Below are 24,209 nucleotides of genomic sequence, written 5' to 3'. Positions count from 1 at the left end.
CAGATGCTTGATGCTTGTCTTTACTGCAGCTGCATAGCTACACCTTAATCATACTACTAAAAAGAACCCAAATACATCAGTGCACAATCTCCACTTAAAAGACAACTACAACATCAGATGGACACAGGTTTGATTTTATTGAGTGACACATTAACAGTGTTGGACAGATACAGTCTAGGATATGTCAACAAAAGCAAAGCTTTGGTGGTTTTAGTTTTTAGACTAGAGGAGAACATGAAGGAAGCATAGCTGAGGACATGCTGGAGAAGCTTGCCTTCTTTATCCCAGCCATCTGATTAAAAGGCAAAAAAGCTTTCAGGGCATTAATTTAAAATCTAACACAGATTAAATTATGCTCCATACCCACTAGTGAGAATATCCTGTTCTCATTGATCTCAGACCATTTTTCTGCTTATGATCTCAAGTATCTTTATATGTTCAGAAACATCAGCCTGAACACTGATTTAAAAAAAAAAAAAAAAAACTGTAGGTGAATATCTTTACATGGCCATATATATGTGTGTGTGTGTGTGTGTAGAAGAAAAATAAATATTCATGGCTTCTGCTGAGTAATCCATCATACAGTACATTAGAGTATAGGGATGCACTTTTTTTTAGCCCAAATGTTTAAAAATCTTAACATATCATCTGCTGCAATGTTCTTAAATTTATACACAGTTTGGCCATTGTTGTTTCTTCGGCATCTATATTAGCACCAAATTCCTGTTTCATGGTCTCACCTTGGTGAGGAGTGCCGACAGAATTTCTTTAGACAACAGTTTATCAGCAGCTGCAGGTAGTATCAGTAACAGCAGGACATGTTTCACCATAGAATAAGATTAAAAAATATATTGCTGCTGCATATTACACTAGATGTGAACATTCAGCAAACACATAAAATGGCTATTTCCACAGTGCAAATTCCCTGTGATGGTAGAGAAAAGATCATCAGTGGTTTTCTCTGTGTGTGTGTCATCATTGCAACAGTAACATCTCCCAACATTAAAATATAATAAATAATGTATTCATGTATAATTTTTTGTATCACATCTGGGTAAGATATGAAAAACTTTAAAGCAAAAAGTATTCCCTTTCATCTCAATTACACATTTATAAACCATCTAATATCCCTTTAAAGTCTTCCTGTACAGACAGAAAGAAGTCTTCAGTAGACAGTAGACACAGGTTTATCAAAAACTATGTTTTTATGTCTCTGTAACACGTTGCAAGGATCAAGGCTTTACTTGGCAACGGTTGTGCTGGGAAAAATAAAATGTAATAAACTGCAGTACCAGATGAAACCTCTAGATGGAGTTAGAGGAGCATCACGAGATTGTATAAAACCTTTTTTTTTTTTTTACTTTTCCCTCCCTAAATGTCATATTCTGTTGTTTCTTTAACAGAGTTATTTCATCCCTATGACAGATTTACCATCAGAGATCACAAAACTGCAAAAACTCTATAGAGTTTGTGTGCTGTTAAAATGTTTGATTAAAATTGATCTATCTACCACAGAGATACTGGCCCTCTGCTGCTAAACACAAACGACAAAGCTGTCTCCCATTCTTTGAGTCATGTAAAAAGCAGCTACCGGAGCGCGATGTGTTGACTGGACTGGTTCGATTTGGAAGAAAAGGAGACAGTGGATGAGGGAGATTTTTTATTTACTGTTCAGCTCCTGTCTGAGCCGGCAGCCCACAGCTGTGATGAGTGCAGCTCCCTTCCCACTGCCGTCCTCTGACAGCAAGAAGTTGACGGTACACTGAGGAGCCAGTTCGTTAACAGTCTCCTTCATGATCCCAGAAAAGCTAGACAGAGACAAGAAATTTAATATTGTTTTAGACACAGAAGTGAAAAATGTGAACGTGTAGGAAAAAATAAATAAATTAACAGCCTGAAAGAGATGTTGCATTGAACAGGGAGGTTTATATCCTGGTGCTAAACCAGCCAGGAGATGGAGGAGCCAAAACTGGTGATTCAACTGTTACATGTTTAACAAGCTGAACAACAGTTTACTTTTTCAGGGGAATTGCTCTTCTGACACCTCAGCTATGTTAGCGCTTCACAGCTTCACCTGATAAGATCAAACAATTTTTCCATGTAAAGCATTACATTATGTCGACCGAGCAGCCAACACTGGCACAGAGGAAAATCTGGTATTTGTATCTTTTGTGCAGCAAGTTACATGTCACCTATTGAACTGTGCCATAACTAAAGCATGACTCAACTTGATTGGTATTCACCAGCAGTGCAAATGACTAGTTACATGATTTTTAAGCCTTATTGTTTTAGACTTGTTTTGCTTTCTGTATGCCTGTTTCTTAAAAGGTTATACTAAATCAACCAAACTGGTTTTCAGAAATTCAGGTTGGTGGGCTGAGAGGCATCTGGGACTCCAGAATCGCTGACAAACTTTAACTACTAAAGTATGTTTTCCAAGAGGGAAAACTCCCAAAAGAGGAGCTACCTTGAAACAATGTGCAAAGAACTATAGTTGTTTAAGAGAGTAAGAGAGAGTTAAAATGTTTTGATATAAGCATCATTATGTGTTTATATTTGATGTTAATTTTTTGTTATTCAAATACTCAGACATTTTAGTACATGGTGCTCTTCATTTTGAACAAATATTATGATGTTATGATGATCAGAGTATTAATGTCAGTCTGCAATCTTTATGTACCCTAATTATTAATAAAAACCTTTCTGGATGTTTGGTTTTTGTTTCAGATTAAATCGGCTAATCAGTTAAAGCAGACTGGACTTTTCTGGAAGACGCTTTAAATAGAAAGAGCTAAAACAGAATATGTTAGAATAAAAAACAGGTGCTGCAAAAATTGTGCATTCAAGACTCTGCATATGGCTCCATATAACTGCATATATCTGATAAAAAAGGGCAAGCTTACTACATTTAAGTTCCTTTCTTTCATGCTGTGATTTTAACAATCAGGAAGCACATTACAGCTGTTGTTTTACTGATTCTTTGTAAGAAAAAAGGTCAGCAAGGATGCAATCAGATTTAAGAAGCTGAGAAAGAATTTGTTGAGCTGCTTTTCTAGTTTATTGCTGGATAAGCCTGCCTAAATTATATAAATAAAACAGCTGCAATGAGTAGAAGGTTAAATAAATTTTTGCATATTTTTAAAACCCTTAACACAAGTGCTTTTGATTTAACATTAAATCAGGTCACTGAATGTGTTCTTTTTTATTATTTATTTTCTTTTAATAAACTGAAATACTTATGGCTCAAACTTACTGTGGATGTAATTTGTACAGTGTCCCGTCTACCCCCACAGTGATTTTCAGATGGTCCAGGCCACGATTCTCCCTTATCTTATCAACCACAGCTGCCATTCCTGCACCACAAAGCTGAGCTGCACGGTGTGCCACCGTTCCACACACCTAACAATAAAAATATTATCATCATTGCAACACTCATTAAATTGAACCTGCCAAAGTTTCCAGAGATTGCAGAACCAGTAAATGCTTATCACTTGTTAAGAGTATAAACAGAAGTTTCACATATTTGTCCTGTTCTGCTGTACAATCACACACTTTCTTTTCATTTACAAAATGAGGATAAATAATAAAGGTCTACATCTTTTTAATACTGCACGTGTTAAGGTCTGAACACATTAAACATTGCCAAGTGCGTGTTTATCTTACCGCTTTAACAATGATACTGTCGTCACACGTGCTGTCCAGGCCTAAGTGTTGCAGAATGGATCTCACCTGTAGCAAAGCCAATCTGTCACTGGAGATGGAAACATGAGAAGACTGAGGTTAACAGAATAGAAGTAAAATTGATAAAAAAAAAAGTTTAAGGTGATAAATTAGCTTAACAGTTAAAAAGATTTAATAAGCTACTGAAAACATTAACAGATAAAAGAAAAAAACTGCCTAAGATGTATTTTTGCCATGTTGTGTTGCAGAAAAACATGAAATGAAGTTGGCTGGTCATTCAGGAATTGTCAACCAGTGACTTCCATCACTACAACATTACACCTAAGGATGGGGTAGTGAAACAATATAACTTCAATACAAAAAAAGTCTATTCATTCTATGATGTTGTAATAATAATAATAATAATAATAATAATAAATTTTATTTCTTGGAGCCTTTCTACACCCACAAAAGGAAAAATAAATAAAAAGTAAATAAAAATAAATTACAAAAGAGTTAAAAACAGATAAAGGACATTGATATAAAAATGACACAAAACAGTCAGTTTACATGATTTATAAGGAGTAGGCCAGTTTAAACAGGTGGGTTTTGAGTGCAGATGTGAATGATGGCAGAGAGTTGATGTTCCAAATCTCGGATGGGAGTGAGTTCCAGAGCGGCTCTGCTCCCCATGGTAGAGAGACGGGCCAGGGGAACAGTAAGGTGAATGGAGGAGGATGACCTGGGAGCACAGGAGGGAGTGGCAATATAGAGGAGATCAGACAGATAAGGAGGGGCCAGATTGTGAATACCTTTGAAAGTGAGGACCAGTAACTTATAGTTAATTCTGTATTTTACTGGGAGCCAGTGGAGTTGTAGAAGTACAGGGGAGATATGTTTAAAGGAAGAGGTGCGAGTCAGGATACGAGCAGCAGAGTTCTGGAGAAGCTGCGGTTTCTGAAGTGATTTATTGGGAAGACCGAAGAGGAGTGAGTTACAGTAGTCAATGCGGGATGTGACAAGACTATGGATAAGGATTGCAGCAGCATGTGGAGTGAATGATGAGCGCAGACGGTTGATATTATGAAGGTGGAAGTAGGCAGACCGAGTAATGCTATTGATGTGGGCTTGAAATGATAGGGTGCTGTCGAGAATGACGCCAAGACTCTTGACCTAAGGGGAGGGGGAAATGGCAGAACTGTCAATGTTGATGGAGAAACTTGAGACTTGGTTAGAGTGGAGGGCGTGCCGACAAGTAGAACCTCAGTTTTACTGCTGTTGAGTTTGAGAAAATTGGAGGAGAACCATGCTTTGATTTCCCGGAGACAGTCAGAGAGAGAGGAAGGTGGAAGGGAGGAGTACGGTTTGGAGGAGATGTAGAGCTGGGTGTCGTCTGCATAGGAATGGAAGTTGATATTATATTTACGGAAAATGTAGCCAAGGGGGAGAAGATAAGTGATGAACAGAAGGGGGCCCAAGACTGATCCCTGTGGTACACCGGCCGAGACAGAGAGTGACTCTGAAGTGTGGGCCTTGAGCTGAATAAACTGTGTGCGGTTGGAGAGATAAGAGGAGAACCAAGTGAGAGGAATATGAGAAACACCAAGGGTTGCCAGTCTATTTAGGAGGATGCTGTGTGAGATGGTGTCGAATGCCGCACTGAGATCTAAGAGGATAAGGATTGTGAGAAGACCGGAGTCAGCTGCCATCAGCAGGTCGTTGGTGATTTTCAACAGAGCAGATTCTGTACTGTGGAAAGGACGGAAGCCAGACTGGAATTGTTCGTAAAGGTTATTCTTAGTGAGGTGTTTGTGGAGTTGAGATGCGACAACCTTTTCAAGAATTTTGGAGAGGAAGGGAAGATTAGAAATGGGACGAAGGTTATTGAAGTCAGACAGATCAGCACCAAGTTTTTTGCTGATCGGAGTGACAGCAGCAGTATTGAAGGCTAGTGGAACATATCTGGTGTTGAGGGAGGAATGATGGCAGTGATGTGAGGAACCAGTGAGAAGGCAGACACGCTTTGACTAGGACTGTAGGGAGAAGGAAATGCATCTGTGTTTCATTGGAGCGAACATGTTAAGAAGGTTGTTGAAGTTGTCATTGTAAAGAGAAACTAAATTATGAGGAGTGGAAAAATTGCAAGGAGTGGGGAGGTTATTGATGGCAGAAGACAGTGTGTCGAGTTTGATATCCTTGATTTTCCTGAAGGAAATGAAACGGGGTGGGTGGGTTTTATAAAGAGACACACTTATTTTGAAGGAGATTAATTTATGTTGTGCTTTTTTTATGGCATGCAGTCAATTTATGATATACTAAATGCAATATTGGTTAAAGCTCCTTGTGTGCAACCACTGAAGAGCAGACAGGCCACCACTCCTGTGTTGGATTTACACTTCCTTGCATGCCACTTGTGATGACCCCTTACCCATTCCCAGCCACAGGTAACACCGAGGACTGGAGGCCTGCAGCTACATGATAAAAACGAACTATCTTAGCTTCAAAGTTAAGACAAACGTGTATAAAGTAGGACTTTTCCCAATTTTGAAATTACAGATGCAAATCCAAACTTAAGGCTTAAACATTAGCCAAAATCTGGTCATAAACCTCATTTCCATGATAACAAAGCAGTTAAAGGTTCAATATATGACCTTAGAAAAGCAAAGGATGTCGCAGTCTAGCAGCAAAATCTCAGTCCAAAACAAACAGAACTGAAAACTATATGTGAAACTTTACTAGAAGCCCCTTAAACAGACCTTTTTCAGTATCTGTCTGCTAAGTTAGCTTTGACAGAAACTCACATGCAGAAACATGCCTGTCCAGCTACACAGCATTGACAGGAATTTTGAAGCACACACACAGAGAGCGACTGCATGCTAGCATGAATTTCACTAAGACATACATCCTAACTATATTTTTGCAGGGCTAATAACTGCTTGCTGCTGTACTTCAACCTTCTTCTAGCAAGTAGCTGGGATTGGTTAAGATTGCCTAACTCATTAAGCAGATCAAAATAGAGGTTGTTTGTTTGGCAATCTAAGAGCTGTACCTGTGTCTGACAGTGTCTTCCTCACTGAGTTAAGTACCCAAGTAATCTGAGCTTAAACTGAAATATAGGTACATCTTGATGACAGGTTATAAAACAGTAACAACAGAACCCTCTTTTAACACATTTTGTTTTGTTTTTTTTACACACAGCACCTTTAAGTATAAGAACATCAGTAACTGCTGTTCAGTGAGTACTAGTTTAATTTACTGGTTTATTTTTACAGGGACATTGTAAATTAATAAACATTACTGTAAATGTACCAGTTAGCCAAATCTGCAATCGTTGAGCAAAGAAACAAAATAAGCAAGATAAATAAAAGATAGTACAATCCAAGACCCTGCTGTTGTGAAGAAATTGTGACTTTCAGCTTGGCATGAAACATGACAAATATGTTTTATTCCTCCTCGAACAATGCACTGTAAAACTTCCACAGGGGTCATATTTACCTCTCTATCTGTGAAAGGAACTTTGTTTCGAAGATGCCTCTGGTCTTCAGGGTTTCAGAAATCTGTCCTCTGAACAGATAACCTTTCTTGGTCATGTCTATGAGGATGTTGCGCACAATTTCACCAAGGTACATGCCACTGCACATTTTCTCATATCTAAAACATAAACACAAACAAGCACAAAACATGTCCATAAATCATACAAATACATTAATCATGAACAAGAATTCAGAGCAAAACACATATTGGGTGTTTGTGATTATTAAAGAAGACATTTTTGTGTGTTTGCAGCACCTTTGTTTTCCTGGATTGAGTGAGAGGTCGTCCACAGCACGGTCATACTCGGTCCTAATATCATCAAGGCATCCATTGTCTCCAAAAGCACCCCACTCCATGTTAACACACATCTGTCCCTCATCACCCTCGACCATCTCAATGTTCTTCATCTCTTCCATGTAGCATGCATTGCTGCCAGTGCCTGTAATCAGAGCCACAAATTAGATGGATAGTGCATAGAAAGTTGAATATTCAGAATGATGAGTGAATACAAGGCAAACTTACCAGCAATAAGACCAACCTCACAGGTGGGTTCTTCGTAGGCACAAGTCATCATGGTTCCCACAGTATCGTTAACTATAGCCACTACATCCAGGTCAAACTCCTTTAAGAAGCAACAGATGAAATGATGCTAAATAGCTGTCGAATATGCAGCACTCCGCCATAAAAACCTGAAAAATGCTGCTCCTCGTAGCCTACCTCTCTTCTCTTAATAGCCTCCCTCAGCAGTCCCACCACATCCTCTCCTTCACAGTCTGTGGCCTTGAAACCCTTGGTCCACGTCACCAAGATACCCTGCACACAGACACACACATGAGCTCTGAGTATTTTATAGACTTACAAACTTACAAAAGGCCAACTTAGGAGGTGCTGGTTTAAGACTCTGAGAAGTCCAATTTTGTGTAGTATACACGGAGAAAAGAAGAGAGGTAAACTCACAGCATCCAGACTAGTCTGTTGGCAGGGGAAAGAGAAGGTGAAGCCTAGAGGTAGACGAGTGTTCTTCATCCCCATGTAGTCCAGGAAGTCACTGATACACTGCACAATGTGATCAAACAACTGGAGGAAGAAAGAAATTATTTATTTAATATTTTATCTTAAACTTTTTTAAAACACTCTTTCATTTTACCATTTACCATTTTGAGCCTCTAAAACCTTGTTTTTTCTCCTTTAAGAGTTACATAAAGTACTAAATATAATTTTGTTCAACCAAACAAAATTAAGTTTTTTACATGTTTTATTTTTAAGGCTCCTGTTAGAGCAGTTATCCATGAGTGTGGATAACCCAGTGAGCTCTGCTCATTATGTTGATGTTCAAGAAGTAACAGCACAGGGTGAGGTGCCATGCACACACAGAACAGAGCTTTAAAAACCAATCATAGTACGTGAATTTTGGCTGGTAAAGCATAATGTTATAATAAAAATCAGACACATGGGGAGGTTAAGTAAGTATCACTTTGTGGGAACATCTTGTGAAAGTGTACAGTTAAATACTGTCATTGTTTCTCTGAGTTCCTTAGCCCCGATCCTTAATAGAGACGGTGAAGGTGAAAAAGGAACGTCAGACAAAACAGATTAACCTCCACCAACGCACAAAAGTAAGCTTCCAGTCTATGCCAGTAAGATTGTTAACTTGATGTTAATCTCAACCAATCAAACTCTTTGTTTGTCTACCTCCAGCATACTGACCTTCCTCCCAGCTATCCTATTTAATTACTTCTGGACCGACAAGCATCACATTCTAACCTTCTGTCCAACGACCTTAATCCTTACTGTACAGTCTAGCAAACAGGATTTAAGTTAAAAGTTTTTACCTACCACCCTCTTTTTTTTTTACCCCGATGCCCTGCTTGCAAACATTAATTCAGTGGAAGACGGATTAAAAGGCTGCATGTCCGACAGATCTCACCTCCTCTCCTGTTCCTTGCATCACCTCTAGAGGAATGGCGTAGATCTTGTTATGCATCTCGACGCTTCTCCTCTTTCCAGAACGAATCTTGACCAATAAAACTCTAAAGTTTGTTCCTCCCAAGTCCAGAGCCAAGAAATCACCATTCTCTGCATAGAGGAAAATTGAAAGATAAAGAATCAGGAGGAACTAAAAACACCTATACCACTTATATGACGCCAGAGGATGTCAGCCTGAAAATCCCAGTTATTAATATTTTTATGCTGTGGAGATGTTATGTTTATATAATTTACATAATAATTCAAATCTTTTCAAACAAACACTGTGTTCCTGATATATATGAACAAAATTTTACAGACTTCATTTGAACAGCAAAACTTCTACAATGCTAACAGAACATCTGGACAAAAGCACCACCAGTGCAATAGATCAGAATTTTTAGAGATTATTCCCCAAGATATACCTGTCATGTACTATGAGGCTGCACGTGTTAAAGCTCGAGTGTGTTACCTGTCCCATCAGGTGTGCTTTGTACAAAGGTTGGCAGCATTTTGACAGTGGAAGAGTCGTGAGTGCTCTTTGAAAGGCCATTTTGGATCTCTATCCTCATCCTCTTCTTTACCTGGAAAAGTAAAAAATATTTTCATTGTTAGAATTATCCAAATCTTTTGCTGACACTCACTTGAAAAATACAGACAAGAAAGTATCACTCAGTTTTCACCTCCAGCAGTTGTTCAGTCGTCAGCTGGAATTCAGACAGTATTTGAGTAATTTGTCGGGACTGTTCAGCAAGTCGGTAAGCCACAGCTGTTACCATGGCAGCACCCTTTCCGCTGCCGCTCTCAGAGAGGAGGAATCGGACATCAGAGTCAGAGACCAAACGTCGGACTGTCTTATGAAGACGACGTGCATATCTGAAAAAGATAAAAAAGTTTATATGTGCTGTTCTATGAACATAAGACATGTTGATGAAGAGGGAAAACATTAAACTTACAAGGGTTACACAGTTAATGTCTAGTGAGAAGAGTTGCCAGTGATTTTAATTGATACTATCTGCTTCATATATATATATATATATATATATATATATATATATATATATATATATATATATATATATATATATATATTTACATATATATATTAAGAGCTCTTAAAACAACTCACTGTGGGTGCATTTTGTACAGAGACCCGTCAATGCCAACAGTGGTTCTGAGTCGTGCCGCTCCTTTATTTTCCTTAAGCCTCATCAGGATGCCAGCAAGTGAGGCAGCTACCAGGCTGGCAGAGCGGAAAGAGACAATGGCACAAACCTGAAGGAAGAGAAGCAGTGAAGGAATAAATTCATCATGAAGTATTTCCCACTTACGCCAACTAGTCTTCAGTACTCTCTGAGGTATTTCTTTAAATCAGTATCTCAAAACCATGTTATATCAATTCTGATAGGGTTAAAGCATGAAGAGACTATTCAAATAAAATTATAATAAAAAAAAAAATCAAAATATGTAATATTAATCTACAGAAATTTATTTTAAAGCGTTTAATCAATGATCAAAATAAGTCTTTAATCTCAATAAACTATTCTGTATGCTTTCAGCATGAACAACAAATGCTTTTATTTCCAGTGCAGAAGATTTGTTTCTCTTTTAAAAGACCCTTTTAAAAAAAAAGGACTAAAATAATTATTTTAGAAACAATACATACATGCTGCACAGCAATGCAGTCATCCGCAGAGGGCTCCACACCAAGTCTGTTCAAAATGTCTCTTGCCTTGGTCAGTCCTTCCTTACTCCTAAACAAGGCACAGGTAAACAGAGAAAGAGAAAACATTACTAATGAGTTTTCCCTGACTACATGACAAAGCAGGTGGATTTTCTCACTATAGGTCTGTGATGTGACTTACTTCTCTATGGCTGAGATGTGCTTGGTCTCAAATTTCCCTTTGGTGAGCAGCTCTGGGGTGATCCTTCCTTCAAACAGAAGCCCTTCTCTGGCCATCTTCACCAGGATGAGACGAACCAGCTCCCCCATGTACATTCCACTTACCATCTTCTCAAAACTACAGATGAGAACAGACATAAAATTTTTTTCAACATATTTATAGGAGTGTTTTAGCAGCTGCAGGGAAGCTCATGGTCACTCTGTAGGATACTTTTGTTTTTTCACAAATGCATAACAAATAAAGGCAAATCAGCTAACTGACAGATAATCATCAGGGCTTTTCTGCATTTGCACTCCAGCTCAGTAGCTCATGTTATCCCAGATGTCTCTGACTTGACGTACAGCTGTTTGCCTGGGTTGAGAGAGCCTCTGTCTATCTCTCTGTCAAACTCTGTCCTGATGTCCTCCAGCCTGCCGTCGTCTCCGAAAGCCCCCCACTCAGTGTTCACGCACATCCTGCCCTCGTCTCCCTCCACCAGGTCAATGTGCCGCAGCTCCTCCATGTAGCACGCATTAGTACCTGTACCTACAACCACAAGTATACAAACCCTACAGTTTAATCTACTGTAATCATCTGATTTATTTCTGTCTTATTCTGACTATGTTAAATGCATGAGTTAAATAGAATTTTCTCTGAGCTTTACAAAAGTACAGTACCTATGATGATGCCAACTTCACAGCGCTGGTCATCAAAGCCACAGGTCATCATCGTTCCCACAGTGTCATTTACTACAGCCATGATGTCTGCATCGTAGTCCTGAAACAAATGAAAGCACACATCAGTGAGCGTTTTCCAGCTATGGTTAGATGCAACCTGTGTTATTCTGCATCACAGTGTAAATGAAGCCATTAATAAACCAATTACATACTGACGAGTGGCTCAGAATGAAACCAAAATAGACAAGATAACACTCACTCCTCTTTTCTTAATAGCTTTGTTGAGTAGCTTGACAACATCCATCCCCTCTACCCCACTCGCTTTGAAACGCTTTGTCCATGTTAACAAATAGCCCTGGAAATAAACACAGATAGTCACAGAATATTAGGAAAGAAAAACAAAACAATGATTTAATACATATTTGAGTCTTGGTTTGGTTGAGCCGATACTGCCACACACTGTATATGACTCTGAAGCAGGGCTCCTGTACAACTGTGGCATCTTGATGCATGATAATTAGTCTCATATTCAAATGAAGAATATTAAATCTAACATTTTAACTGACTGCGTAGTTTACCTCATCTAGTTTGGTCTGCTGGCAGGGGAAGGAGAAGGTAAAACCGACTGGGAGTTTTTTGTCTTTGATGTTGTGTTTTTCCATGAAGTTGCCAAGACACTCTGCCACATGGTCGAACAGCTGGAATAGATTGAGCGAGAGAGGTTGTCTCAGGATGAACCTAATAGGGATTGTGTCTAAAGCGTGTGTCTGAATTTCACTATAAACCCACTCTTGTTCCACTGCCGTGAATGATGTCCTCTGGTGTGTCATAGATTTGGCTCTCCATCTGAACAGTCTGCTTCTTCTCATGGCTCACTCTGACACGAAGGATCCTGAAGTTACTGCCTCCCAAATCCAAAGCAATGAAATCTCCTTTCTCTGTCGAGGCAGGGGCAAAAAGAGGGACAGAGAGGGAGAGAAATGTCAGACCATCAAGGAACAGTGCTGCCACTGCAGCCTTCAGAAGGAGGAAGGTATCTGCATTGTAATGTTTTTATATGTGTTACTGTTCAACTTAGAACTACTTTCCCAAACCCTACACAGGTGAAAGATATGCCTTATCAAAACTGTTAGCTTACCTTATAAATATACATCTCACTATGAGTTAATGTGTAGAAAAGCAACATTAATTATGGATGTATGTAAACATAAAAGGGATCCAGATAGCTTTTTTAGAAGAAGTCACGTCTTGTTATTGAGCCAAAGCCCTCACTTATCGTTTCTATTAAATACAGTGTAGGAGGAGGTAATATGCATTCTTATGTTTCTTCATGCACGGACATGCCGATGCGCAAGACTGCTGATGTGCTTCACAATATTCTGTTCTGCAGTAGCTCTCTGTTAATGATTCAAATAATCAGCAACTTTATGACAGCTTTAAATAAATCTGGTCAAGAGATAATGAGAGATTAGGATTTTCCAGGTGACTTGAAGTAAAGTTAAAATCTTTTATAACAGCATCTTTTTCTAGATAGTGGCAACAGTTTTATAAGTTATAAACAAATAAAAATTACATGACATTTACAGAAAGGTTAAAAATTACAAAATCAATATCAATGATCATGTAGTGTCACTGTGAATAAGTTATGAAATGTATAACTTCATGTGTTTTTTTCCACACTGTGTAAAAATGCTTTAAAATAAGTTAGTGGATCAGCTTTGTAGCTGATTCCAAAGAGCAGCATGTCCCTCTTCTCAAACTCTGGGAATAAGCAGCAAGGAGATGTCTAGAGGGGGAAAACAATAACTTAGTGCACATGTTCAACAATATAGATCTGTAGATATATATATTTTAAAAATCTTATAAATAAGAACATGCTGAGTCTGCAAGGAGGCAAAGCCAACTGTCTTATCCCAGTATATAACATGCTATTTTGTCCAGTTAAAATGATAGGCATGTGTAAATGCTGGTTTATTTTTAGTATTATTATTTTTCTGCCATAAAGAAACATTGGCTTTATTTAAAAGAATCATAGTTTAATTATTCTACAACAGTGTACTACATAACTGGTTCACAGCTCTATTATTAGATAAACTCATTTATGTCTGGACTCATGAAGGGGAATTGGTATTTGATAAAACTGTGCTCCCTTCTTTTCACTCCTACTTCTGTCTAAACTCCTCAGTGATCCAGTACAAACAAATCAACTTGTATCACTACAAAGTACGTACACAGTGTCCTAAAATTCGAAACTGTTGCAGCACATATAAACATGTTTACAGCAGAGTTTATTATTTGTGTGTCAAGAGTTTTTCTGTTTTTTTAACTGCCAACAACATGTTTTTTCAGAGAAAATGTCCTCCAGTAAGTTGTGTAATTTTACATTGTTAGGAGCCCATGCCACCATGTTTTGTGCAAATCACAACACAAGGTCAGATCAGTGCAGTTCAGCTGGTGTTAGAAACATTATCTAAAATAAACTAAGTGCAATAAAAAATGCTTAAGGCAGCATCTGTTTCTGCAAACATAAGAAAGACATTCATGATTTTAAAATAATATATACATAAAATATTTCCATCCAAGTCCTTTTTATGCTTTTTAAAGGTTTGATCTGAGGGAATGAAGACATCGGTCATTGTAAAACACTTTCTGTACAAGTGTTCAGACTATTAGAAAACTGAAAATTATTATTATTATTATTATCACTGAATTAGATAATTCTTCAGAGAGACCATTATCAGCTCTGTACAAACATCTGTGATGCATTTTAAAAAGACATACTTTACACACAGTCACTCTGGGACCATCAAGCAGATGCAGCGTCCTGATCAAACGTTACAGGACTGCAAAGATGCCGTTCATGCAGAAACCGAAGTTTAGAGCAACAACACACATCAAACAAAACCTTCTGGTAGCACCGTGTATCCGTCCTTCCCCACATATTTATGCCTATAAACACGTATCAGGAGAAAATTAAGTTTTGTTTTGCCAGTGTTCATATGTAATAAATAAAGGAGTCATATCTGAGCTTAACATTTCCAGCCCCAGTACTTGGGAGTGCCTTGGCTGTGAGGACTAACTTTATCACCTTTTCGTATGTTTGCATGTAAACAAAGTAGCCTGGCTGAAATTGTACTAAAGACTAATCCATTCAGATGATGCAGATGGAAGTCATGCACCTGTGTATAGACTAAAACTTAGGTGTCATACTCATGCTCTTTAATTCCCAGCACAGTCTTTGACAAGGAAGTAACTAAAAAAACAAACCAAAAAAACAACAATACAAAACTTTACACATAAGTAGACGAAACCAACAACAGAAAACTTGAAGGGATAGCTATACTTGTAAATGCCAGTTGAACAGCTGCTAAGTTGTTTAACAGTTATTTTGGTTTGTGATATGTCAACTAGAATAATGCAAACACTAACAAGCTAAAAAGGAGGGATGTTGCCAACCATCCAATACCAGAGTCAGCATACTTTAATCAATACAGTGATTTCCATATTGTTAAGTTATAGTACAACAACAATATAGTCCAACTGCCAGCCATGCAATAGCTATAGCTTTCTCACTATTTTCGGCATGTTGGATCAGATTAACATGTTTGAAAACAATTATATCGTTTACATTTATACTTGAGTAATAATAAGTAGGTATAGAGAATGATGGATGGATGAATGGATGGACAGACGGACGGACGGACGAACGGATGGATGGATGAACAGTAGAATAACAGTCAATGGCCACATTACCTAAAATTTGATGCTTTCACATTTAATATTTGATGTTCTTCTAATAAAACTCTTTTATAATAAATTGTGTTAAGTGAAGTATGACACTAACACTGAATAAAGTTGTGCTTGCATGTGCATTGCTGTGAAATTACAACTAATTTTCACTGTGACTGTCTCCTCTAACAATGGCTGCAGGATTAGTGATTTGTGTGTGTAATGTTGCAGTTTAGTACAGCTCCCAAGTTAAGAAACAAAATTGTTGTCCAAAGTTAGAATAGATTTTTTTAGAACATAAGAGAGCAGAACAGACGGTTCTATGTTGCAATTAAAATGGAAGAGACTGGGTTGATAAATCTGCACCTTAGTTCAAGTGGGTGGAAGCACTCCTCCTACAGTGCAGTATGTACAAGAGCAAAACTATTTTGGCTTTCTTTCATACAGAGGGTAGAGCAATTGGCATGGAACCACACAGAAGAAACTGATATAATGGCAGGGATAGTGGGAAGCTGACACAGCAATGACCACAAAACAACGTTTTAAAATGAATTATGCCTGTGAGCTAAAAACCTGGCATGAATATTTAATACAGAAGAGACTTCTTGTCCTGCATAACAGAATAATATAGCTGCAAATACGTATCACATCAGGCTTTTGTCTATCAGGATTATTACTTAAAAATGGATGATGCAGTAGTATAACTGTGTATAGATTTTCTCTCAAACGCACAACAAACAAAACTGAAAGGTGAAGTATAAACTTTACATTTTGGTGACGGATGTTTTCATTGAACAAAATCTCAGCTTTTCAGTCTCCAGTACCATTTAAATGCCGAGAGATTAAGCTTATTTTCAGTTTTAGCTCAATTCTTAATTTTTTAATCCTTGCATCGAAATCCAGCTCGCAGCTCTCTGTTGTTCCGTGGACCTGGTCTGTGCCATTGTCCCCTTTCCTGACCTTTCTATTGTTAATGGTATGATCCAAGCCTGTGATTGGCCACGTGGTGTGTCCATCAAAGTAAAGTCCCGCCCACTGTTTGCTGATCAGCAGCTGCTGAAGATTCAACTCTCCCCGACAAGTCGGCCCGTCTTGTTCTCTTGAAAGAGCATCACTTATTTATCACCTGCACAGGTGGCTGTAGGTTTTTACTTCTACCCGTCCTTTTATTTATTTATTTATTACACCCAGGGGGCTCTTAATTAACACTCGCCAACCCGCCGAATGCGGGTTAAAATTCATTCAAGCGCGTATATATATAAAACCAACTGTTTATTTTAATACAATTTTGGAAGCAGTTTGTGACTTTAATTGCATGGTGGCCTACTGCCCGAGATCCCCCGCCCCCTCCTGCTTCTTTCAACCCAAATTGCTGCTGGCTGCACTTCAGCAGCAGCAACGTGATGCGCGTGCTCTAAATAGAAGGGAGCGCTCACCCCCATAACTTGACGTGGAAATGAACGGAAATTAAACCTTTTTTTTCCTCGTGCACGGTGCGCCCTGGGCGCTTCCCACTGAAATTTCCCAGTTTCCCTTCCATGACTGTGAAATTAGTCTTGATAAAATCCTGGCTTAGGTGAACTAACCTGACCCATCAGGGATTGACCGCACAAATGTTGGCAGCATCTTCAGTGAAGCCGTAGCATTACTGTCCCGACCGAGTCCTTTTGCCAGCTCCCTTCTGAAACGCTGAGAGATGTCCAGTAAGGTCTCATCAGAGAAACGCATGGAGTACAGGTACTTATCAATCTGAAAATACACCAGAAAAAGAAATACTGTATTTAACCTTAACCATTAGTCATCTGTCAACCCTAACACCAATACAATCAATATAAATGCACACACAAGAATCTATACTGTACACACATAAGTCTCAGTTTATAGCTTAAATACCACACAATATCATAATGATTTTATATTGCTTCATTGCAAAGTAACAAAATGACCAATACGGCATCATCTCTGCAAAATACAGCTGGAGCACAAAGTTAAGTTCACTTAGTCCTGTTAATGTGACACAGAAGGAAATTTCTATCTATATTAATTGTATGACAAGCAGGAGACAGAGCTGAGAATCAGTTACAGGCAGGTCAATTAAAAAGTTATTCTAATCAGGAATAGCACCCCATCTACAGACAAAACTGCTTCACAGCAGTCATCTTTGTGTCCGGAAGTCATAAAGTTTGCCAGCTGAACCCGCCCACCTCTGTAGTAGACAGAGCAAACAGCATGCGCTGTCTGACTTTAAGGAACAGGATGTTAAACAGTTCTGGTGAAATCCCTCATTACATCACAGACAGTGAGGACATAAATACCTTCCTTATGATACCAATGTGATACACCAAAATCAAGAGTTTTACTAAAGCACAATTTTGGCTAAAGGTCACATTAACAAGCACTTAAACAATGTTAGCATGTACTGTGACATCCACATGATAATTCATTGTAAAATGCACCAGATAGGAATGTTGTAACTTCCTTTCAGGAGTCACACATTAACTGTGTTTCCTGTATAGCTCTGGCTTCCAGGACAAAGCCTTAGTGGGTGTGAGAGTATCGACGGGGAAAATTTATATCTGCCAACAAAGAACTTAATTAGAAAGAAACTATGTGGCAACACAAAGGAGAAAATTTGGTCTGTTTTACATATCTTTTAACAAATTAAACATCTTTAGAAATATCTGAGTGACCAAACAATAGTGAGTCTGAGTGTTTATAGATTTAACAGACAATAATATGCAGTCATACTGTAAATGAACTGGATGGTTTTAGACACGGGAACAGTGCAATCTTACTGTTAGGCCATTCTGTAGGTGTTACATTCCCTATATTAGATCTACATGTGGAGTCTGTCTCTGGGATGAAAGCTCATTAACATGTGCTTATGTCAGACAGGGGCCCATAACTGAGTCACTGAAACCGCTCCCCTCCATAAACTGATTAAGAAACATTCAGACTGTAATATAGTGGATCACTGCAGTTTTATTTTACTCTTGGCCAATTTGTGCTTTAAAGAAAAAATGTAATGCCAGTGATGTGTGAGTGCCCGACAACATCTTCCCATCATGACGATGAGGATGACAGCCTGTGTATCTGTTTAATTACACCATAAAAACACTCACAGTGGCACCAAAATAACACTCCACTCTGCCATTCTACAGAAATAATGAAAATACATTGATGAAAACAAAATAAAAAAATAAATACTTAATAAGATCATACAAGTTAAAATGAAATTAAATAGATAAAATCAATGTGTTATGCAATACATATAAAACTACTAATATGACAACGTCATATTCTGGGAAGATCATCAAGAGTCTTTCATGTTTTCTGCTTGTGAATAATCATTTGTGCTCAGTAAAATAATGGGCTTAAAATAAAAACCTGAGCACTCCAGACCGGCAAGTTTTAGTATTTGTTAAATAAATAATCACAAAGTGTAACATGTCATATGCTGTTGCTCATCTGAGGTTGTATTTACCTCATTTTAAGGCCCAATAAGAGATATTTTTTCTCAGTATGTCCTAATATGTACAACTTTAGTAGGGAAAGAGGATGTACCTTGTTTTTCAGATGACTGTAGCTCTGCAGACACATTTTAAGCATCACTAAAGGATTCACACTGTCTTAGTACAATATAATAAGAGCAAAAGTAAATTTTTGCTCTGCAAAGCTGCTGACTATTTTTGTGTGACTGTTGTAACACATAACAGTAAAATGGGTAAAAAGGGGCTGCTACAGGTTATATAAATTTCTTTATTTGCCCAGTTTAACCGAAATCAGCAACATGATCTGGAAATGAAAGGGAGTTAAAGGCAGAGCTGCTGAAACACAGAAATTTACTACAAAACCGGATTAATTATGATAAAGACATGTTTATACATGACATATTATGCTTATTATGAGCTCTATATTTTTTTAACAAGGACTTCAGTAAAATATATCTTTACTTGATTTACAGTGCAGAGAAATCCTTATATATTTTCTCTGAATGATCCATGATCCCCTTAGTTGAGCTTCTGCCTAAAACTTACCCCCTGGTTCCTCTCCCAGTCAACTTCCTTCTGTCTTTCCAGTTTCAGTAAGTCTGCCACAGGACAGTATACAATGTTTATGAACACCACCTCATCCTCTTTTAGGTGTGTAGGTGCAAAATATTAAGTGCAAGCCTACAAAGTACTTCTCAAATCTATAAACGGAAAGGGATTACAACAGGATGTCTCTTTTTGGTGTGTGTTACAACCATCACCTGCTTTTTGTGACATAATAGTGGGTTTAGTTTTTCAGTCCTAAGCTGTAGATAAAACTTCTCCTTTTTATATTGTTAAGTGAGCGTGTCGGAAAAGTGCTAAAAAGCAGACTGAAGCAAAAAGTATCAGTGGTCAGGAAACACCAGTAAAATACCCTGAGGAATAAAAAGTTACTTTGGCAGAATAAAGATGTGACACTGTCTTGTTAAAACTTACATTTATCAAAGAGAAGACACTTTTGAGGCATAATGTGATGAAAACAATATGAGTAAATTTGTGAGAAGATATTGATTATTCTGATACTCAAACTGAAGCCAATGAGTTTGTGTAATCAGGAATGGCTGCTAGTATTAGTGATTTTGATTAATAAAGACCCAGCCTGCATCTCTGTGCCTGATTTCAAATTGACCTGACTGGTTTCTCTGCTTCTAATGTAACCAGGGGTACTGAAATGAAGGAAATTAAAAAAAGAGACTAAAATGTTTTAAGTGGACGGCCTTCTGAAGACTTTTCTTTCCATGTGACTGTTTATGGCATGCAACAAAAGCAAGCCCAAAGGAACACCGAGAATCACCATGCTGCACAGATTGCCTAACATCACTTCCACACAGCTGACTCAGTTACTACAAGCTGTCAACCAGCTGAGGCAGAAAAGCAGCCAGAAACGATAACATTTCCACCACCATGCTTCAGATTTGGTATGAGGCTCTTCTGAAAATTTGGTCAACATCAAACAAAAACACTATCATTTCCATCAGATAAATACAGTTTTGATGACTGTGACTCTTTGCAGAGCATGTCATTGCAAAGGGGCTATTTTTACCCAGTTTGCTACTACTATAATATGTTTCTTTTGGACAACCAAGGCTTACACCTGTCATGCCTCCTGTGTGGGTCAAATATGTGCAGTCCCTTTCTGATTGTAGATATGCAACCTTTGGCACTAACAACTGCAAAAACTATCTGCAGATTCTATGATTACTCTTTGGCTAAGCTTGCTGGAGTGGGCAGTCCCAGATAAATTAAAAGTTTTCTTTAATTCAGTAATTTTCTTTATGGTAGAATTAACTTTGCATGATTTTGAGATAGTTTTTTTTACAGGCATTCATGACCCTTTCTTCTGAATACCAAAGGGGAGCCTGTGGATCTTGGTATTCTGACAGCACACATTTTAATGACAAAGAAGACAAAAGAGCATATATTTCAGAGGTTTGAATGAGACCATTTCTATCTGCTTCTTCCTAATTCATGGTGTTCTCATGATTCTGTACAGATCCTGGTTTAAATTTTAAGCACATGACACTGTTGTCACTTTCAACTTGTCACCATGTATTTAAATCATAACTATGTAAAATTTACTGAGTACATCACTTAATTGAAAAGAAATTTTCAGAGGATGAAAGGGTTATTTGCATAAACATGTTGAAAAAGTTGGCGATTCCCATGGGATGTAGTTTTTCAGATTCTTCTAATGAAGAAAGAAATGAAGAAATTAATGTATTTATCAGGCAGAGATCATGTGCATCACTAACAATCAGCTGATGTAAACTGATCTATTCAGGTTTGATGCTGTGAGCATTTCAGTGACCAGCCCACTTTATTTGTGTCAGCTGCTACTACTAGTAATGCTTTTATCTTACTTCATCATTACTGTATGAATGTTCTTGTTGTGGTTTCTTTTTTTTTTAATTATTCCTGTTGGCAGAAGTTTCATATCAGTACAATATTATTGGATAACCATTCACACAAAATGGCTGTACTATCTGGAAAAAAGCAGTGTTTTAATTGTGTTCTCGGCCAGTTAAGTACACATTTCTTTCTCAGCTAACCTACTTGCATAAGACTGTGCTCTTTGTCAAATGGATATTTAAAGCAACAATGTGCTCCTTGTATAGCTCTACTTAAGCAACAAAGTGCTCTCAGCTATCCAGTTTGATCCTTTGTTACACAGAAAAAAGCAGAATTAAAAGCAGTAGTTCCTGACATTATTCCTTGTGGAGCTATCAGAAACCCACCAAAGCTCACGCCAAGTTTAGTTCCTTCTGCAGTACAGAAATTAGCATGTCTGATTCAGCAGTCTGCAGCTACTGTTCATGACTAAGCACTTTGTCAAAGCAGAGCTTCATCTGCTCTGCCACAGCTCACGTGGATTTCTGTGCTTACAGGAAGTAAATTACAATAAAGTTTTTATTATCAGCAAAGGGAATTGGTTATTTGTTCAGGTTTTTTCACTTGACATTCCCTGAGGCGAAAAGAGTTTTTTGTTGTCTGAAAGCATGATTTTTGTAAAGGTCGTGTTTACCCCTCAACTCAACTCAAGTTTCTCAAGCACCACCCAGGACTCAGTTTGCAACTCAGGGAGATCACGCTCTCTTCCCACCTTTTTGCCTCCTCCCCCGTTCTCCTTGTCTCTCTCCTTTCTGTTTGCATTCCTACTCTCAACAATGCCTTGCTCCCCTCCTCACTATGAGGTTATTCAGAGAAATCAGAGACCATGCTGTGTATGTACATGTACTACTCTGTTGCGCACACACATACACACAGCCTCACCATGTGGAAAAATACTGCCCTCTACATCACCCCCCCCCCGTATGTTCCCTTATTCCACCTTAAGCGCATACACACACACATTCACACATACTGAAACACTGCTTTGGATACCTACTAACAGCACAGAGTGAATCAGGGAGTCACTCAAGGACACTGCAGTAGATTGAGTTCACAGAAACTGCCACTTAGCTAGTTTGAATCCACCTGACAACAATAAATACAGTCCAATTCATCTCCTTAAATAAGGTTAATCACTTACAACTGTTCAAATTTACTTGACTGTTTTACTATTTCTTAACCAGAGGGGTTTTTGACAAGACCTGGACCAACCCTTCTCTCTGAAAGTCTCCACAATGGCTACACACCTGCTGTTGTCTGTGTGTTGGTGTAAGCCTTCTCCTGTCATCTATGGTCACATGGTTCAAAGCTGGCCTATTTTAGGGAGGCAGTGTGAGGAAGAGAGCAGGGAGGGAAGATGTGTTGTATTACATCCAAATCCTTGCAACTGATGAATGTCTTTTACCTTTACAGACTGACCTGACTTTGGCTTAGCAGATGCAGCTGTTAGCAACTGATTCGAGTGCCACTTTTGTGAATATCGAGACATTTCAACTGGATAAGTATAGCATAACTGAGGTTGAAAATGTGACAGCTGTGAACTTTTTTCACTCTTATGGGGAAAAAGACATGCTTTCAAAGCACAATCTGTAGTTTACGGGTAACACTGGAGAGCATCCTTAAGGTAACCTAGTTTCTTACTGTATGTGACTCATATGCACTTGTGAAGAAATAGCCATAGAAATGGAAGAAAAAAGGGAGACAGATAAACTAAAGTGTGTTTATTCTGACTATTTCCTCTGAAAGAGCTTACACAACGTGGTTTGGTTCCTGGCAGCAATTGGCAGTTTTTATGGTACATTCATTGGGAGTGACTGGAAAAGCTCCTGTATATATGCACACACACAATTGTGACACTGTTAAAGCGACTAAAACTGGTCAGGTCAGTTTTCTACCCAACACCTCAAAGAGGGGACTGCTCAGCTGAAGTTACGAAAGAGGCTAATTCACATTCTCCACCTCAGTAAACCTTTCAAATTCAAGCCGTCTTTATATCTTGTTGAAAGGTTATGATTTTACTCATTCATGCCCAGTTCTACCTTCCCTCCCCTCTGCTCACGAACCCCATCATCCTCACCACTGACTTCCTCTCTCCTCCTCTTTGCCACACCTCTTAAATCTTACATCATGGCACCAACCACACTCGTGTTGTGTCTTCTTACTTTACCAACCCCTGTGCAGTTTGTCACGTCTCGCTGAGCTTGGCTGATTCAAATCTCATTCTAAAACTAGGTTAAAAACTCTTCCCAAAAATGATGCCGTTTCATTCACTTCCTCTTTGGTCTCACACTTCAAACATATCTTTACACGGTCACTTAAAGAATGGTCCTCTCAAAAAAGTAGAAGATGCGATGGAGACAGCACAGAAGTGACCTCTAGAGCACATGCAGTCTTGTCCTATCTGACTACTTTGTAGCTCTTCTGTTCCATCATTACATCAATAATGGAGGCAGAGGAAATAGATAGCACTCACCTTTTTGACCTGGTCATCCTTGAGTTCTGTAAAATAATAGGCTAGTAGTTGAGCTGCAATCATTTTGGTCCTTGTTCCTTCTCACGCACTCATACAGACTAACTAAGACACACTCACACACTCACACACATACACACTCGTTCACCTATAGTTGGAATACAATCCAAACTAAAAAGCTTAACAAAAAAAAACAGTCACAATGACCTGGCCCTGTTCCGTAGATAAAATCTGTAACACACCGCACGAGATTTAAGAAAATCCTGAGTCCAAACCTGGGCGGGTTAAAATAGACAGAGCTGTTTTATGTATTGCTAAGTTTCTACAGCTCTTCCTTCTCTGAGCATGTGAGTGAAGCCAGGAAGCATGA

The 24,209-nt window shown here is 38.4% G+C and overlaps 1 protein-coding gene across 1 annotated transcript; it reads right to left on the bottom strand.

Moving 5' to 3' along the window:
- Positions 1–113: 113 nt before the first annotated feature.
- On the bottom strand, positions 114–24,209 carry LOC121639064 (hexokinase-1-like). The gene is made up of 21 exons (XM_041984247.1): positions 23,843–24,209; positions 17,035–17,197; positions 12,509–12,657; positions 12,298–12,417; positions 11,979–12,074; positions 11,720–11,819; positions 11,405–11,588; positions 11,025–11,180; positions 10,826–10,913; positions 10,289–10,434; positions 9,843–10,035; positions 9,632–9,743; positions 9,122–9,270; positions 8,152–8,271; positions 7,912–8,007; positions 7,717–7,816; positions 7,450–7,633; positions 7,156–7,311; positions 3,664–3,751; positions 3,254–3,399; positions 114–1,808 (listed from the first exon to the last, which is right to left on the bottom strand). Exons 1-21 carry the CDS (start codon positions 23,903–23,905, stop codon positions 1,661–1,663), a joined length of 2,757 nt encoding a protein of 918 aa, XP_041840181.1. The 5' UTR covers positions 23,906–24,209; the 3' UTR covers positions 114–1,660.

Source organism: Melanotaenia boesemani, chromosome 1 (genome assembly GCF_017639745.1).
Source record: "Melanotaenia boesemani isolate fMelBoe1 chromosome 1, fMelBoe1.pri, whole genome shotgun sequence".
Taxonomy (NCBI): Eukaryota; Metazoa; Chordata; class Actinopteri; order Atheriniformes; family Melanotaeniidae; genus Melanotaenia; species Melanotaenia boesemani.
Note: the sequence above shows the minus strand (reverse complement) of the source record. Positions and strands in the feature narration are given on the sequence as shown.

Coding starts and splice junctions, on each gene's coding strand:
- LOC121639064 (XM_041984247.1), bottom strand. CDS start 23,905: ATGATTGCAGCTCAACTACTAGCCTATTATTTTACAGAACTCAAGGAT. Junction 17,198..23,842: donor AGGATGACCAGGTCAAAAAG/GTGAGTGCTATC, acceptor GTGTATTTTCAG/ATTGATAAGTACCTGTACTC. Junction 7,634..7,716: donor TGAGGTTGGTCTTATTGCTG/GTAAGTTTGCCT, acceptor CTCTGATTACAG/GCACTGGCAGCAATGCATGC.